Here is a 19,003-nt window from a genome sequence, read left to right on the forward strand (position 1 = left end):
CACTCTCCACAAGGGGATTATACTGCAGCATTCCATCCTTACCCACCGTTATCCTCCTCTGCGACACCTCCGGAGCATTCTGTGATTCCGTTCGACGCTGCTGCCGTCGCCGGCCCCCGCCCGGTCGTGTCTCTCATCATCGCTTCTGGCCCCTTGCTTCTCCAGGTGGAAATCCATCTCCACGAATCTCCAGCCACTCCCAAACATCTTCCGGGGAGTCAAAGAATTGCGCCTTACCCCCCGAAATCACCTTCAGCTTGGCAGGATACTGGAGCATATATTGCATGTTCAGGTCTCGCAGCTTACGCTTCACTGCGAGGAAGGATTTCCGAAGGTCCTGAACTTGCTTAGTGTAATCTGGATATATAGTCACTTCATTATTTTCATACTGGAGGTTCTGGTCTTCCCTTGCCGCACTCAGAATGCAGTCTCTATCCCGATAGTTGAGAATTGAAGCTATGATAACTCGAGGCTGCGCCCCCAGGAGCGGGTGAGGGTCGAGAGCCCTATGCGCTCTCTCAATCTCAAAAACATCGACAATTCCTCGGGGCACAGCTGGGTATGACTCCAGCGCTCCAGGAACTGTTCTGCCTCCCCCAGCTCCGCCCTTTCCGGGATGACCAGCACTCGAATATTGCTGCATCTCGCCCTCCCCTCCGCCTCCTCAGCATGACTCTCCAGGGCCCTCGTAACCACAGTTATCTGAGTTATCTGTGCCACCTGCTGCTTGAGGGTAAAAACCTCTCCTTTCAGTTCTGCTATATGCCCCTCAGCACTCGTGACTTTATCAGCTATCTTCCGGAGGTCCGCGCATAGTAGGTTCACATCCACAGAGACAGTATCTATTCTGTCCTCCAGCGCCTTCCTTCCCGAATCCCGTTCCGTCCCCCCAGTCTGTCACGGGGGTGGGGGGTGTTTTGTGCCTTGGCATAGTATACTGCGTGATGGTAATCGGCCCAGTCGTCTTCTGGGGCTTGTCTTTGCCCATTGACGCAATGCACACACCAGAGGAGTCTCCTTAGCGAGGGTCCACTAATGAATCTAGGCCAGCAGATACAATAACACACACAGGGACCTCCCTCCACGCACAGTGTCCTCAATCCAGATAAATGGCATACACTGCCCCTCTGTCACAGCACAGCAAACCAAGCCCAGTTGCAAACCTGCCCTAGCAAGTCCACACATGTAGAAACTCAGATCAGCAGGCCAGAACTAGGGCACTGCAATCCACATAGGCAGTGAGCGTGGGCGGGGCAAAATAATGTGCGGTCAAATGCAGCTCTCAGGCTGCTCCCTGTCGTGCCCCTCTCTTTAGGTCCTCAATTAAGTGCTGCAAATTTTTTGCAAGTCCCATACGCTTACTAGGGGCACCGCAGCCGAGCCAGCATGACAGTGTAGATGTCTTCAGCCCCCACAGTTCAGTAGTATTCAGGCCTTTGAGCACAAGAAGGGGGAGGGAGGGGGCCCGATGGACAATGACCCCCCACACACGAACCACCCCGTGGGCCAGCATGCCCCAGCACAAGTCTTGCAGCTCCGGGGGTGGAGAGGTAACCAAGCGCAGGCACAGCTTCCAGGGACCCCGAACAGGCCCAAAGCGGACCGCGCCCCCCTCCAGGTCCTGACAGGGGGAGCTGTGCCCGCCCCAAGCCCACTCACCAGCACCAACCAGGCGCCCAGGCCGCCACACCTTGCATCCCCGCTGTCTGCTCCCTAATGCCGATGAATGAATGAATGAATTGTCATTTGTAAAGCGCATGGCTACCAAAGGCCTCCTAGCACTAGAGACAAAGCCATCACACAATCAAACGATCAGAGAGTTCCAGAAAACAGCAGAGTCTTCAGCTGTTTGCGAAAGGAGAGATGATTGACCTCGAGTCGGATATGATCTGGGAGCTGATTACAGCATTTGGCCGAGAGGAGAGAATAAAGACGTCCCCCACTCCGAACTCGGTATACTCTAGAAACTATTGCTAGATGTGTTTTCTCAGTGCGCAAAGATCTTTTAGGGAGGTATGGGGAGATAATGGACTGAAGAAATGGAGGGGCCGTAGCTCAGAGTGCCTTATGGGCAATACACAAAGCCTTAAACTGAATTCTCTCAGCCACTGGAAGCCAATGCAGGGATATAATGTAAGGTTTAGCTGGTTCCTGCTTATGAACCTGCATCAGCAGTCGTGCAGCACAGTTTTGAACCGTTTGCAATTTGTTAGTGGTTGCGGCTGGAGACCCTAGGTATAGCACATTGGCATAATCTAGCCTCGAGGAAATCAAGGCTTGCACCAAAAGCTTCCTGGCAGAAAACGGCAAAAGTGGAAGAACTATCCTGATCATGTTTAAAATGCCTTAGCAGGTACCTGCCACTCTGCATGCCTGTTCCTTAAAGTTCAGGCTGTGATCCAGCCACACCCCAAGACTTTTTATTTGAGTCTTGGGGGTAGGCATCACCCCTAAACATTTCGGCCAGAGGGCGTTGATGTCTATATTAGTGGTTTTACCCAAGAGCATCAGCTCAGTTTTGGCTGCGTTCAGCTTGAGGAAGGAGTCATACATCCATGCGGAGATCCCTTCCAGACAGATGGCCAAATTGCTCTTAGCATTGTCCAGACTGTTGAGGGATACAATCAGCTGAGTATCATCAGCATAGGAGATGATGTTAGCCCCAAAGGGTTTAACTATTTCGGCCAGCGGGCGCAGATAGACATTAAAAAGAGTGGGGCTCAGGGAGGAGCCCTGCAGCACCCCACATCGTAATGGCATTCTTTCGGAGCTAACATTACCCTCAAAGACCTGAAAGACCAGTCTACCAGGAAAGACTCAACCCATTTGAGTAAAATGTCTGTCACCCGAATCTCTCTAAGTCTTGTAATCAGAAGTTGATGATTAACAGTGTTGAAGGCCGCACTGAGGTCGAGTAATATGATAGCTGCGTACCCGCCACTGTCTAAAATTTTCCTAGCTTCTTCGACCACAGCTAACAAGGCTGTCTCTGTGCCTTGTGGGTTCTAAATCCCGTTTGAGAGGGGTGAAGACGTTCATTCACCTCCAAAAAATTGGAGAGAACGGATAACAGGCAGTGCGCCACAGGAGCACTTCTCTCGCTCAGGCGGGGGTCAAGATGAGGCCGCTTTGCCATCAAGCTCTCAGGCAGGCCATGCACTCTGGGCAGAGTGCGCTGCGCTTCACTGCCAGGATTCCAAGGCCGTCAATCACAGCTGGCGGCAGCCAAACAGTCAGGGGACACAAGAAGGGGGCTCATCCAGCAAAGCTTCCGGATGCAGCGGGTCATCCCGCATAGGCTCGAGCGACACTACGCACTTTCACGCTCTGCGCGGCGCCGGGCCACAGACCGCCCAGGACCGATCCGTTAGACCCAGGGGGGCTCCATATGTCTTCCCCCAAGCAGAAGTCAGGATTATAGTGGGGTATCAAAGAGAAATGCAGGATATTCAGGTGGACGGACGGAGAGCTAAGGAGGCTCACGTCCTGTTGGCCATTTGGCTAGGCCATGCCCCCCTCTGAAATGTATACCTAAAAGGATCCATTATATATCAGTGTGTGGACAGGCTTTTATAATTATTGTGTGTGCAGATCATGTTAAAGAGTTAAGTGCTTCATGAATAATCTTGTGATGCCAGGGGATGTTAGTTTAATGACTCTCTCTTTTTAATTAGTGTGTATTTTACTGATTTATATTTTAAAGATGATTAATGCAAATAATAAATAAAGACTATGATGAAAAGATATGCACCAAATAGACCTAGTCGCATTCCCACCGATAAGTACTATCTCAAGAATATTCGTTAAGTGCTCTGGCTTCGGTGAGGCAAAATGCTGATGGTGAGCGGCCAAGTACTCCTCCCTCCCCAAACATTTTGCCATTCTCCCGGATGCTTGATAAAAATGTTCGATTTACAACAGACACAGGAAGTGAAAAGCTTGTAATTAACTGAGTTTCTAGTGACTTATGACCTGGAACGCCTGGCCTCTGGACCTCAGGTAATCACCATCGCTGCCACAATTCAGGAATAACTTCAAGACCTGGCTCTTCGACTGAACCACAGACCCCCCCATCCTCCCCCTTCTCACTCAGCAGCGTGAGACGCTCACTGGCGTGTAGCCACGCTTTATAAGATTACTGATTGTTGGACTTGGCTCTTTTTGAAAGGTCATCCCAGAACTTTTTGCCTTCCTCCTGTATTTTCTCTGACCTTTTGTTGGTTTTTTTAAGACTCTGGTCACTTTACCACTGCTGATCAGTGCTAAAGAGCATGGGCTCTCTCTTGTAAACTTGGCAAGCTTGGTCTACACCTGTTTGGCATATTTAATTTTCCTGTAAATCTCGGTATCCCACATACCCAGGGCATGTAAATTAGATGCTACTAGTGGGCTTGCAGCGCTACTTGCTCCACCTACCGAAGTAGCCTTTCAAACTTGTCTCAGCCGTCTGCCACTGCAGGACCTGTGTGCGCAATTCATGGCTGCAGTGGTGTGGCATGTAAAGTGGTTGCCACATCTGCAACTCCCCTTTTACTACATATATGTCACCTCTAAGGTAGGCCCTAGCTATCCCTATGGACAGGGTGCTGTCTAGGTAGAAGGTATGACATGTGCCTTAACTGTGCAGCATGTACTTGTGGTGACAAACAGCCTATTTGGTTTCTCACTGCAGTGAGGGTGCCCTCTCATAGGGTTGCATCGGGGATTCCCTGATATGTGCTACAGTGGTAATTTTTGAACTGAGAGGGATAGTGTGACCATGTTTGGTATGTTTGGAATAATAGGGATACATTTGGTTTACTGCTGAAAGCAGATTTAATATTACTATTTTATAAATTCCACTTTTAGAAGTGGGCATTTCTGTGTGATTATCCGTCTTTGTGCTCTGCCTGTGTATGTATTGACTGTCTGGTTTTGACTGACAGGAGACAGGGGCTGTGCATTCACTCCAGCCAGTCCCTGGGAGGGTTGAGGTGTGTCCTGCCCTGCCTGGGTGACACAGTGCTAGGCTGAATAGACCTTGGCTGAATATACAGTAGCAGGTTGAGTTTCCCTTGCACCTGAATAGGCCTGGTCTGCATTTTGAATGGTGGTAGGAATTGCACATTCACCTGAATAGGGCTGTGCCTGCCTTCTACAGTGCTGTCTCCACCCCTGTGGTGTGTCTGGGGCCAAGGCTTACAAGGTGAACTTGGGGTGTTGTGCACTTTTACAATGTGTCTGAAGTGCCCCCAGAACAGGGGCTGTGACCTCATGAAAAACGGAAGTCACAGCATGGGACTTGTAACCAGAGGACTGCTGTGTGCCAGGAGGAACCCCTATTTGGGACTACCTGCTGCTTGCTGGGTGGCTGAAGGAACTGCCATTCAGCTAAGTGACCCTGCGTGCTGGCCTGCCTGTGCCCTGTTCTCTGCCCTAGTTTTCTCCTCAGACTAAGTAGCATGCCCCCCACATACAGCTCGTGGAGAGCACTTCCAAGGAGAGAGTAGGTGGGGAACCCTGTTTCACCCCCCAGAGCCTGCTGAGAGCTCCTCCTTGTCCTCCAGTGCCTGGTGGGTGCTTTATTGGGGCATGGGTGCTGTCTGGAGAGCTGCGGTATTCAGCGCTGTTTGTGAGCGGGCCGCCATGCCTCCCTGCAAGGCAGCCAACATCGGGCACTGTGCTTTACGCTAAACACAGGACCCCGTGCCTCCCTTGTTGGGAGAGAGGGAAGTCTAACCCTGCCTGTGGAGGGCGGAGCCACAATACCGGCCGAAGCTGCACGGCAGGAAGTAAAGCCATTCCAGCAAAGGTGCTGGGACCACGTTGCTGTAGCAGTGACTGAGCTGCCGGGAGGTGAAGGGGAGTCCAAGGCTCATTCCCTGTGTGGGGGAAGTGAAGTCCGCGGTGACTGCAGGAAGGCTATGGGGGGAGCAACTGCAACGCACGTTCATGGGCAGCTGAATTTGTTGGCATACTGCTGCGAGGGACCCAGGGAGATCTCCCCACCGTCATTGGCAGCAACATTTTTCTTTGCCCTCGGTACAGACACCCGGTCAGCCAGAGGAGGACTGACCCTCCATGTAGGCCTTTGGTTATTCAGGAGCGGGCAGTCAGGAGCTACCAAGAGAGGGCTCCCTAACCTGCTACAGCTGCAAACCACACCCCATGGGGTACACATACCTTGGGGGCATTTCTCTTGTTGGATGCCCATCACAGAGGAATCCTCCACGGAGGTTTCCGTTTGGGGAATAAGGAACTTTCCGAGCAAGTGCCATATTGTCCCTGATAGAAGGGCAGGGGACCATGCACTCTGTCAGGAATCTAAAAGTACCGTATTCCCTGCTACAGGCTGGCAGGTATCCCAGAAACCTACGAGGGAAGAGACAGTTACTACGTAAAGTGTTGTAGGAGCACAAGTGCCGCTCTTAGTGTTGTGGTAACCCCTGATAAGGGGTGTGCTGGTGATCCTCATATTTCCTACCCTGCTTATGATTCCTGGGCCATATTTTGCAGTGTATGCCCTGATGTGAATGTGTATGCGGTGTTACCCTGCCACGGTTTTGTATTTCTTTATTTATTTTTGCATTTATACAGCGCGCTGTTACCCGAGGTGTCCTGGCGCTAGATAAATACTCCTAGAGGGTCAGCCAGAATCAGGTTAGTGTGTAAACAGCCAGGTTTTAATACCTCTCCTAAAGGTCATCAGATCTGTCATGTTCCTCAAGGCAAAGGGCAAGGCATTCCAGGCCTTCGTTGCCCCCAAAACGAAGCTCCTGCCTCCCCACTGTGCCTTCTTTACACAAGGAACTTTGACTAGGCACGGCCCAGCTGACCTCAAGTGTCTGGGAGGAAGATACCATTGAAAGTACTGCTTAAGGCAGGCCGGCCCGAGGCCTTGTAAGGTCTTGAAGACCAAACATAGGGCTTTAAAAGAGATCCACTTCCGTACTGGCAGCCAATGTAATTTGACAATTTCGGCGGAGATGGAGGCATACTTTGGTATGTCCGTCAGCAGTCTGGCTGCCGCATTTTGAAACACCTGCATTTTATTAGGAAGCCCCTGTTGAGCATTCAAAAGTAGGCTGTTGCAATAGTCTAGACGCGACAACACTAATGCTGTAATAGCTGTTTTTTTACTGCTCTCGGGTAGGAAAGGGAGAATCTTCCGTATCATTTTAAGCATAAAAAATACCATGGGTACAGTGATTTATATGATGGTGGTATGTACAATGTCAATAATGATCTTGCTATGATGTGTGCACTCTACAGGTATTTACTGTAGTGCACTGCTGGGGTTGTTATGACAATGGCCCGAATGGCCAAGTGATGTATGTGATTCTGTGTGAATGCATGACATGGGCCTAGCAGCACAATGATTTATGTGATTGTGGTCTAATGTGTTTAAAGAATAATACAAAGGATATTTTTATATAACCTTATGTGGAGTTTCTTTTTGTGGTGTGCCTAGTGTGTGGCTGGTGAGTGTGTGTTGAGGAAGTGCTTTACACATTGCCCCTGGGATATGGCTGACTGCTCTGCCAAGCTACCAAGGGGGTGAGCAGGCGTTATCTTCAGTGTGTAACTCCCTTGCCCTGACTAGAGTGGTGGTTCTGCCTGGCTTAGGTGCATACCCTAGCCAACCAGAAACCCCATTTCTAACACTGATTGATACTGATTGATTGATGTTCCTGCTGCAAACATGAAATAAGTACTGTAATCAATTAAATATATTTCAAACAGGTCACAATTTTGAAACTGTTGCTCTGCTCGTAGCTCTAGTACTCCTCAGGTGATCGGACGTACTAATGTGACTAGCTATAGTGCCTAGTATGGAAGAATATGCAAAGTCACTATTTGCTTCTAAAGGAAGCCCTCTCATCTCCAAAAGGCTCTGCAGATACATTTTTAGCTAAGTGTGAATCTAATGTTAGTTCTAAAACTCAATCGCTGTTGACATCCGTCACTTTATAACTACTTTCTAAAAGAGAAATCCAAAAATCAAACGTAAATTGAAAAATATAGCATCTGTCTCCTCTGTTCCCATGTGAATTGTTTTCTAGGTGGTTTACAGGGCAATTTAAACAACAAATACTGATATATGGCAATTGTAACATACCTGCTCACTAGGAAGTCCCAGTTAAGTCGCACCCAGTCCCATGCCATGATTTTCCCATATTTGTTCTGTGATATATACCCTAGGACAGTGAACAGATCTTGGCTTTTGATAAGACTTGTGTTGTAAAGGTAGTTCAAATACCTAGGAGAAAAAATAAGCAAAATGAAGAGAAAATGTATGGGTGTGTTCTTCTTGTTCTTTGATTTCAAATTATATTTTTTCAAAGGTAATCATACATATGCCCAAGAATAATTTGTAAATACGCTTATTGTAAATGGCATACTAAAGTAATTTCACCTGCTTTTACAGTCTATTATTTGTAATAGTATTACAACTTGAGCTTCACATTTTGACTTTTGTTATAAACTATCTCTTATTAATTCCTAAAACTAACTACCTTTGTGGACTAGTGAGTATACAGATTGCTGCCTTATCTTCTGAAATGCTATTAAAGGGCCATACACATCACCTTACATGTCCTTATTTATTTTTAATGTAAGACAGTATTCTGCACTTAATACCAATTCAATATTATTGAACTAGGACTCGTATTAATATTTTGTTAGTTTATATGATTATTTCAACCCAACTTTAGATCAACTTTCTCAGTTTTCAAAAGAGTCAGAAAATCTTGCTGTTCTAAGGCTTGCAACAATAGTTATATGTGGTGCATTTAACCGGCTTCTCAAATGCAATATCTGCCATTGAACAGACTAATAACAAACATTATTTAAGCACCAAGAGATATTTAATTACAGAGAAGCTTGATATAAATTATCTAAGCTATTCATATTTTGGAACCTAACACAGCTTGTTACTATGTCAGGTCAGAGATTTTGAGAAACACCCACAATTGCAGAATAAGAGGTAATCTTTGATCTGTTGAATTCTATGAGGAATACTCCAATGATTTCAAACGTATCCTAAATTAATATAGATGTGAATGCATGGCTCTTTCTATTCCCCATCCCATTATCCACAATTTAAATCACAAAACATGTCATATATTCTAAACATTGCTGTAAATGATGGGGCCAGAAAAAACGGAATATTTCACCAAAGGCTATAGATAGGAAATATGGGTTCTGTGAAATTGAGGTACATCGTTTCTGCACACTTCAAGACAATTAGTAAAGACATTTTCTAATTGGATGACATTTGTGGAATATTTCCCAAACAATGATTCCAAAAAAATAAGGAAAATGGACTTAAGAGCTGTTGCCACTAGTATCTTTATTTTGAACAAATCTCCATATGTCATTGACTTTGCTCTAACCTAATTGTAAATTTACTTTTTGCAGAAGTATTCTAGCAGGGGAGCATCCACCAAAAACTAATAATTTCACAACTTCATCAAGGGCAAAATTATAAACTCTCATCGATTCTTCAAATGGAATTAAAGTTGAGCACATATCTGGGAATAATGTTCAGGAATATCAAAAGTGTAAACGTGGAAATGGATAAGCTGAGCTGTCCATATTTCATAGTACAGCTTACAGTTACATTTTGAATTTAACATTGAACAATTAAAATATTATCAGAAAATAAGCCGAGCTTCTTCACCATCTAAATACTAGACAGGAAGCAAAGAATGCTGCTAGGCTTTGCCCAAATTAGCTATTAAAGTCTTCCAGTAATTTAGGACCAGTGGAAATCTTTACTTTTTAATTACTTACTTTGAAGGTATTATCTATGATCAAATGAGAGGCTCATATCAAGATGAATGGAAGACAAGCATTTCAGAGGCCACAGACCAATTTGAAAACTGCACATAAACCCACAGACAAAGGTGGCGGCATCAGCGTCATAAGCATTACAAACAAACATTGGGAAAATTCTGTAATTCAAAATAAAATCCATAATATTATGGTACAGGCTAAAAGTGAAAGCATTTTACACTGACATGATATGATTTTTGAAAATTAAGTACCCAAGAATGCCTGCCATCAATAGTCTTAATAAACAATTATAAAAAAGGATCCACAACTGCATTTGGTTTCAGCTTAGCAATGAAATGAATCTTCAAGTATACAGATTGTTTCATTAAATATTCTGTATGAAAGATCAAGAGCACTTCCGGGCTAGAGGTGGGTGAGGCACAGTACAAAAGGCAGCCCGGCAGCGAGCTGACTAGATGCATGCTGACAAGGACGCTGTCATTTTTAACTTTTGGGTAATCATCAAAAACCCTTTTTAACAAAAACGTTTACTTCGCTATTTGCCTACTTTGTAAATCTCTCCCTTTGCACAATCCTTACCTCCTCTGACGCCCCTTTGAGTGCACGGTCCCGGGTCCACCATGGGGTTTCCCCGATTGTTGTGGATGGATCGCTCGGCAGGCAGCACTTCCGGGCTAGAGGTGGGGGAGGCACAGTACAAAAGGCAGCCTGGCAGCTACGTGCAGCGGACGCGTGCGACGGGCGCGCCAAAGGCAAGCCCATCTGCGCCCGTCCGCGCCAGGACGCCGACAGGAGACAGGAACCCTAGCTTCTTGATATCAAAAGAGCCCAACAAACCTAAGCAAACCTACAAGTACACCAGACAGGAGCTAACCGCTCTCAGGAACCCTATCTCCTTGCCCACCTTTCCCACCAGACCCTCACTATGCAGGCACAAATTTCCTGTGGTGTTGGAAGACCCCCTTGCTTGCACCAACTGCAAATTTCAGACCATACCTCCAGGGAATCATCACAGCCCCTCCACTAAGAACCCGCCCGCCCCTGCAGACACTAAGAAAGCTAGCTGGAATTGCTTCTTAGCTAACGTCTGCTCTCTTCCCAAGCACGCTATCAACATCTGGGACCTCTTGTCCTCCTCTTGCCCTAATATCGGCTTTCTTACCGAAACATGGCTTAAACCAGCCTCCACCCCAGCCATCGCCATTGCACTCCCAGATGGCTATCGCATACTAAAGGCACATAGACCGCGCAAAAGAGAAGGTGGCATTGCCATTATTTATAAAGACCCTATTAAGGCCATTTAGATAGACCAACTCTGCAACAACACCATAGAAATCCTCATTTTCAGATAAGATATTCACTCTCAGCTAAGCTGGAAAGGGGCCTTGGTTTACCGCCCGCCTGGACCACTTCTCCCCTCCTTACCCCTTCTAATTAACATGATCGCCCCTCATGCCATATCATCAAACAAATTCCTTCTGCTAGGGGATTTTAATATCCACAGCGAGATTGCCGAAGACCCAGAAACAGCCGCCCTCCTGTCAGAAATGACTGCCCTAGGTCTGACCAAAATCAACAGAGCACCTACACATATTGCAGGCCACACTTTAGACCTAGTCTTCTCCAACTCTCCAGATACAATCTATAACACCACCAGCCCTCTCCTATGGTCAGACCACTCTTTAATCAATTTCAACCTTAACGGCCCACTCGAACACGCAGTCAAGAAAAACCCCACCAGACAGGCTCATGGACAATGGCACACACTATCCCCTGATCTGTTTCATGAACAGTTCTCCCCCCTGAGGAGTCTACCGCAGACACAGTAGACAAACGCCTTATGGCCCTAGATGTTGCAGTAAGATCCACTATTGATTCCACCATCCCCCTTAAACACCCCTCCCACGCACCCAAACGCATCCAGACCCCCTGGTATTCTTCTACGCTCAGAGAAGAGAAAAGCACATGTACACAGCTAGAACGCCGCTGGCGCCGCACTAAGGATGCCTGTGACAAGGGGAAATTCAAGGCTGCCCTTGATATTTACCACAAAAATCTCAAAACAGCCCGGAAAAAGCACATAGCCACCCAACTGGAGCAAGCCGGGAATGGTCCTAAAACCCTCTTCCAGGTCCTTAACAGTCTCATCAACCCCATTACCTGCAGCCCCGCTGAAGAACCCACTCAGCTCCTAAGTGATGAAATTTCCAATCACCTCTCCCATAAAATCGATGAAATCTATAAGAAAATATCTATTTCACATACGAATCTCAATCTGAACATAGTAACTGACCCCATTCAGACACCACCCAGCCTCAACACCCTGGATAGATTCCCCTTTTTGACCATTTCAGATACTGAATCCCTACTCACCTCAGCCAAATCAGGCTCTCCCAAAGACCTTCTCCCAGCCAAAGTGGCAACAAAAACTCGCAGCCGACCTGGCTGCTCCCCTTTGCGTAGTCCTGAATAGTTCCATCAGTGAAGGCAAGCTGCCAGCTGAATGGAAAGCGGCCCAAATAATGCCCATCAGAAAAAATAACAAATTGTCTCCTGACATTATCACCAATTATCGACCAATATCACTACTCCCCCTCTACAGCAAATTATTAGAAAAACACATTAACACACACCTCACCAACTTTCTAGAATCCTCCAACTGTCTCGATTCCACACAATCAGGATTCCGCCCCAAGTACAGTACCAAAGCTGCCCTGGTTAAGGTGATCAATGACATCGGGATGCAGGCGGATGCAAGTCGAGCGGTCATTCTTGTACTGCTCGACCTCTCTGCCGAATTCAACACCATTTCTCACCAAATCCTGCTGGACAGACTGGAAACAGTTGGATCCAGGGCACTGCACTTGATTGGTTCAGGGACTTCCTCAATGGAAGAACACAAACTGTTCAACTTGGTCCCTTCAGCTCAGAAACCACCCCAGCGACCAAGGAAGTACCGCAGGGCTCATGTCTCAGCCCGTCGCTATTTAACATTTACGTAGCACCACTCACTACCATTCTCAGGGACAGTGGGTTCTCCCCACTCACCTACGCTGATGAAACACAGCTTCTCCTCACCTTCGACAAAAACACCCCGAATATTAAAAACATCTTTCTAAAAGGTATGAGGACAATAACAACTTGGATGAGCAGGAACTTTCTCCAGCTAAATGCCGGTAAAACGGAGATAATGCTCTTTAGAGATGCTGTATCGACCTGGTCCCCCAGTTGGTGGCCGGAAGAAATGGTCCAGGCACCTTCCCCCAAACTAATAATTAAAACCTAGGAGTCCTAATTGATAACAAACTCAACCTCAATGAACGTGCCAGCTTTCATGCATTAAGTCTTCTCCGCAGAGTCTTCCATTTTCTCCCCTCGTCCACCCGGAAAACTCTGGTCCATGCCCTGGTCCTCAGTCGTCTGGACTTTAGTAATGCCCTGCTGATTGCGGGCCAAGGAATCCGACCTGGATGGCCTTCAGGTAGTGCAGAACACAGCAGCCCGTCTGGTAACTAGCTCACCCTATTGCACCCCCTCACTACCCCTAATGCACAAACTCCATTGGCTGCCCATCCGCTCAAGAATTAAATTCAAAATTTGCTGCCTGGTGTTCAAGAGTCTTAACCAACTAGGCCCCGTGTACCTTTCAAACAAACTGACTAGACACTCTCCCACGCGGACTCTCTGCTATAAGGGGAAAGGTCTCCTCACCGTCCCACGAATCAAACAAACCAGATTGGGAGGTAAATCATTCTTCCATCTGGCGCCACAATACTGGAACAAGTTCCCATTAGACATTCGCCTCCGCACCAATTATCTCAGCTTCGCAAAAAACTGAAGACCATACTCTTTTGGTAAAATCCCCAGTTTCTATACCGGCTGCATTTATAGCACGGAGATACCCCATGTGCGGTGAGTCATGTGCTCTACAAATGACACAAATAAATAAATAAATTAATTTAGATTTCAGCTGATGGGTTACTCCGTAACATCGGTGATGGATATCCCGTCCGCCGAAATATAAACTCCATAGGATATTATGGAATTTATATTTCGACAGACATCCCTCACCATTGTCACGGATTAACCTGTCCGCCAAAATCTAAATCAGGCCCTAAATTATTTGTGCAAGACATCATGGATGTTTTCACTGGAGTATAGGACTTAGATTTTTTGTGCTCTTGGGGAAGGTTTAGTTAATCTAAAACTATAAATGCCATTACAAGTAAAAAGGCTTTGGCATTACTGGGAATCTTTTTAGATGCTATTGTTTGTTTCTTTAGATTGTATTTTTAACATATTTCTGGTAAACAATATGTTAGGAGGAGTTTGTGAACACTAATATTGTGTAAAGGTGGCATCAGTTCACCAAAGACTATACTTAGACCAACAGCCAGCAGTACCCACCATTCTTGTTTTTCCCTGGTATATAATTGTAGGGACACCTATCCTATCCCTGAAATAATAAAGATTGTACTTTTGTAATCCTATTTCCTAAAACCCATTAGGGATAGGTGAGAAATGTTTCAGATTAAGATGGATTTTTTAAAACCTTTTCGAGAATCATTTTGACCCTTTGATTTTAATGTGCGCACCAATCCCCTTTTTGTATGAATCAGGATAAAACTCTTTCCACAAATTGCACAAAATGTAGGTTTTAGCCTGCCCAGTTTTTCTACCAGGTGAAATCTGAAGCAAATTGGGTGAGAAAATGGCTCACGTTAGGTTTTTGGGAGCCTCAGATCGGGAAATAACATGAATTATTATTATACCATTCTCCATTGAGGAGTGCATGATTTGGAATGTTGAACACATTTCACATCCGATAAATACTCTGAAACTCATGCTAACGATATTTACTGAGTACAGAATTTGCACCTGGGACAACATGCTGTATGGGGAGCCCTTAAAATAGGAGCTTGCATTAAGCAAATGTTTAGCTTACCTGTCCAAAAGAGGGATGCTGTTGACAGACGCCAGGCCATGCATCAACTTATCTTTTTCTTGAGCAAGGGTAGTGCTCTGGTACTCCTGAAACATGTAGTTCCACGAGGTCTCATTTCCAGAGTTTTTCATTGCATAGCGGTAAACCAGGAGCCTCAGATTGACTGGAATGCTGAAAGAGAAAATACACTCATTTTACACTGCTCAACTTTTCTAACACATGAATTTCTTCTAGTAAATTTAATTATTAGATACCTTGTTCCATTTAACCATTTGTGGAAATAGGCAGTTGCATTACCCAGAGCCTCTGTATCTTCCATTTTGCAAGCTAGACTTAGAACAGAGGCACGAAGTAACCTGTAAGAAGAAGTCATGCAGTCAGTATATTAAAATGGAGTGTTATTCTCTACAAATTTCTACAAAAATCAATATTTCGCTACCAAAACAACCCTTTATTTCATGAATTTTTTTACAACACTTGATGTAGCCTTTTCCAAAATACAGGTAAGAAACAGCTGCAAGAAGTAAGTTATATCGTTTTATAAAACCACAAACCTCTGCAAATGGGTTCCAGTATCGTTCCAACCAAGTTTGTCCACAATAGGTTTAACTTGTTTCCGTAAATATTCCTAATAATAAAAACAAGTCTTATTGTTTATTTTCACATATTAATATGCACTGGTAGTCATGTATCTGGCATTCAAGGTAAAAGAAAACACCCATTGTATGTACTGGTAGTCATGTATCTGATATTCAAGATTGTAACTTTAACCTGTGCCAACACCTCAACCCACTCAATAAAGTGAAAGTCCCAAAAATAACTGTACCTTTTTTTAAAAAAAAAAATCTCATCTTAGTGCTTCGCATTCTTTTTTTCTTCTTTTAATTGTTTACTACATCGTAATTTAACAGTAAAATTTGCACTTATCTTCTGCAATACTTTAAACCAGGCACCTTTCACCCAAAAACAAAAGACAATTACTAACTCGTTCTTTCAGAACACAATCATGTAAAAGAAAAGAAAACATCAAAATCACTAAAAATAACAATTCAATAACGCCTGTCCCGATGTGACAGAACAATTCTTAAGTACCTTTGTCCTGTCTGGGATATCTCCCATGTATCCTGTACACCACAGGTGCTATGTTTAGCACACTTTATAGTCATAGTCATAGTCAAAAGTCTTTATTCGAATGTATGTTTTACAATCATAAAAGTACATCACTTAAGTAATCAATTAAAAACAAACCAGGTAATTCATTTCATATGACATATAAAGGACACAGCATACAGTACAAGATAAAAGAGAAGAGCAACGGGCAGTTTAAGCAAAATCATGTTCAGTATATAATAAAAACATAAATTACTATATTGATTTTAAAGATAAAATACCTAAAACATTCACAGCGTGATTAACCATCCATACTTTTCCTGAAAGAGATGGCTTTTTAAAAAAAGTTACAGACAAATAAAGTGCAATCAGAGTTCAGTAATTGAAGGTAATAAAGTGCGGGTTTGATTTGTGTAAACTGCAATTTTTTAAGACATGGTTTAAGAAATAGTTTCCGTGGTATGGTATAATATGGACAAATAAAAAGGAAGTGTGCCAAGTCTTGAGGAGACTTCCCGTCGCAGCCACAAGCTGGCAACACTTCACCCCGTTGTGCCCCACTTGGGACCGCCAATAGGAGATGAAATAGATCAAAACGGAACCTTGTCAGGAGAAAACGTTCATAGCCAGTCATAGGCCATGATAGATAAGGTTCCATGCGTGGGCAGGTTTTAAGAAGTAGGTGTTTCCTGACACTGCCCTTCTGTATCTCAATCTCTTCACGGTCTGTACATCTTAATAATAATATGGCGTTTTTTACCAAGATAACATCGGGTTTTGTGATCAAGTTAGGAGCAAAAAACAAATCAAGACGGCCAATTGCCACCAGACAGTCCTTTATGTACTTCAACCACGGAACTTTAAACCTCCCATCTAGTGTTAAGGCTTCTTTCAAAATAGCATGGGTGAGCGGAATATCGGGGTTAAGCCAACAGTTCATCCAACATAGAACCGGACTTACAGCTATTCTATCACTTAAGTAGGGAACCCCCAACTCTTCGTGTACCGAGAAGTTCCCAATACCCCCTGGCAACCTCAGTATTTTTTTCAAAACAATATTCTCTGTGACCTCTAGGTCCTTTATCTTGCGGTAGCCCCATAGCTCGCTTCCATAACAGGCGACAGCAACACTTTTTGCATGATATAATTTGAGCAAAGCGGCCATTGGACAGTTCCCAATTTTTCTTGCAAAGCCAAGTATGGCCGCATTTACCCGTGTTGCTTCGCCCTTCTTTTTTGAGACTGCAGGGCCCCAGGATAATTTATGGTCTAAGAGGACCCCAAGGTATGAAAAAGTGTTAGTAGTGGGGATTTTTTCCCCATTTATACTGAAGTTATTCATTTTCCGTATTCCGTATACACTTTATAGTCACTTCCCTACGATCTACAAAGGTATACAATGAAGAGGTGAGCTTAGCCGTCTTAACTCAGGTTGTCTCGCGGTGGCATCCTGTAGAGGATTACTCCCTTACAGGTCAGCTTCAGGGTATCATGTGGATATCGTTCTGGGTCACTGCTGGTGTCCATGCTGTGGAGTGCTGGGTGATGACTCAGGTTGGTCACAATCATTACAAGATTGGATCTAGAAGGAACCCAGATGTCCTTGGGTCTGGCGAAGATGGGTTGTAACAAGGCATTACGTCTCAACCTTCTTATTACTGGTTGACATGGCTCTGATCCTTGCCTTCCCTGTAGGGATTGGACATCTATACCAAGACACAGCTATGCCGTGCTTGGGCAACAGAAGAGTCAGCGCAGCAAAGGACCTGGTGCATTGAAGAATTAACCTCACATAACTGCTGCAGGAACCACTCTAGCTGAAGTTCAAAGATTGACAACAGTGTGTGTATAATTTGCTTCCAGTAGTTGCGTATGCTGGGGGATAGCCAGGCTAAGTGTGTGAAGTCTGCTTATGCTGCATTGCACCTGGAGACACTCATGGATATTACCTGGGTCAATCCTATGTATCTTTTTGATGTTTAATATGCCATATGTAAGAATAGAGACACATGCTGTTTTAGTGCAACATTATATCCAACAATCCACTGAGATTTCACTATTAACATCTTATTCTCAAGTTAATCTGATATTATCTATCCTCTTACCAGAAGCCTGGTTTGCCAGGGAATATGATCTAGTCACCCAATGCTGAGAGTCCGTAGATGGTATAATTTGTGTCAAAGGTTTGTACTCAATAGGTTAATTTCTGAAGATGGGCATAGCCTTGCATATTGTATACCGTATAATAATATATTTGAACATGTCCAGGGGATTGGTCCCTCTACCTGCCTTGAATTGATCTAGGGAGTTAAACTTCCCCATGACACATAGATGATGAAGATGATTGACGCCAGATTTCAATAGTAATTTCCCTACTGCCCCCTCGTCGATAAAGGAAGAAGAGATTATTATGGAAGGAGATTGCGAGGGAGTATAGCCATGCCAAGTTCGTTCTTCCATGCCCAAGTGTTGGCGGCCATCCTTGCGTACATCACGTTTCAGAAAAGAACTTATGAGCTAATGCACCAGAGACCTTCACATAAATATTTATTGTACGCATGCACCTTATGTAAAAACAAGGTCGCTGAAAGTCAAAACTACCTTTCAGGGCTAAAGAAGAGACTCCCATCACTGCTTGCGTAGCTGAGTAGTGTCAGGCTACATTATGAGTGCGTGTACAGCGCACAGGGGTCGTTTGTAGGTGTGTGGGCTACTCAGCTCTGCTTACTGTGCTAACTGGCACATTCAGACTTCACCTCCTGTTCTGGCAGGGTGTGAAAAAAATTATTTAAGGGAGGAGAGCTGAGGGATTCCTTAAGGCAAATGCTGTCATTGACTGCACTAGACTTTGTGGGGGTCTTAACTCTCAGCCAATGAACGGGTGCAGAGTTTTTTGGATCAGAGCCAAGTTGAACAATTATGAATTATAGAGTGAGTCAGTCATGCCGCAAAAGCTATACCGTCTGTCACATCCCTGTGTGGTGGCTTCCACAGTGTCTACTTTTGCCTTCTGATAACCTGTACTCATTAAAAGCAAAATATGTAGACTACTAACTGGTTTGTGTGCTTTCTACGCTTCCTTTAGGTGGTGCTTGGGCTGATGCATGTTCCCACTAGGCAGTGTTTTAAATATAAATATAGAAGTACAGGTACTCACTATTTAGAGTGCCT

The 19,003-nt window shown here is 44.9% G+C and overlaps 1 protein-coding gene across 1 annotated transcript in view; it reads right to left on the minus strand.

Annotated features, from left to right (window-relative positions):
* ENPEP (glutamyl aminopeptidase) overlaps window positions 1-19,003 on the minus strand; it is a 354,204-nt gene that overhangs the window by 32,979 nt on the left and 302,222 nt on the right. The window contains exons 15-18 of the mRNA XM_086961606.1: window positions 15,277-15,350; window positions 14,977-15,078; window positions 14,723-14,893; window positions 8,099-8,239 (exon numbers count right to left, since the gene is read on the minus strand). Coding sequence (XP_086817732.1) covers window positions 8,099-8,239; window positions 14,723-14,893; window positions 14,977-15,078; window positions 15,277-15,350 — 488 coding nt within the window. The remainder of the gene's footprint in view (window positions 1-8,098; window positions 8,240-14,722; window positions 14,894-14,976; window positions 15,079-15,276; window positions 15,351-19,003) is intronic.

This window comes from Lissotriton vulgaris, chromosome 3_1, assembly GCF_964263255.1.
Source record: "Lissotriton vulgaris chromosome 3_1, aLisVul1.2, whole genome shotgun sequence".
NCBI classification, from domain to species: Eukaryota; Metazoa; Chordata; class Amphibia; order Caudata; family Salamandridae; genus Lissotriton; species Lissotriton vulgaris.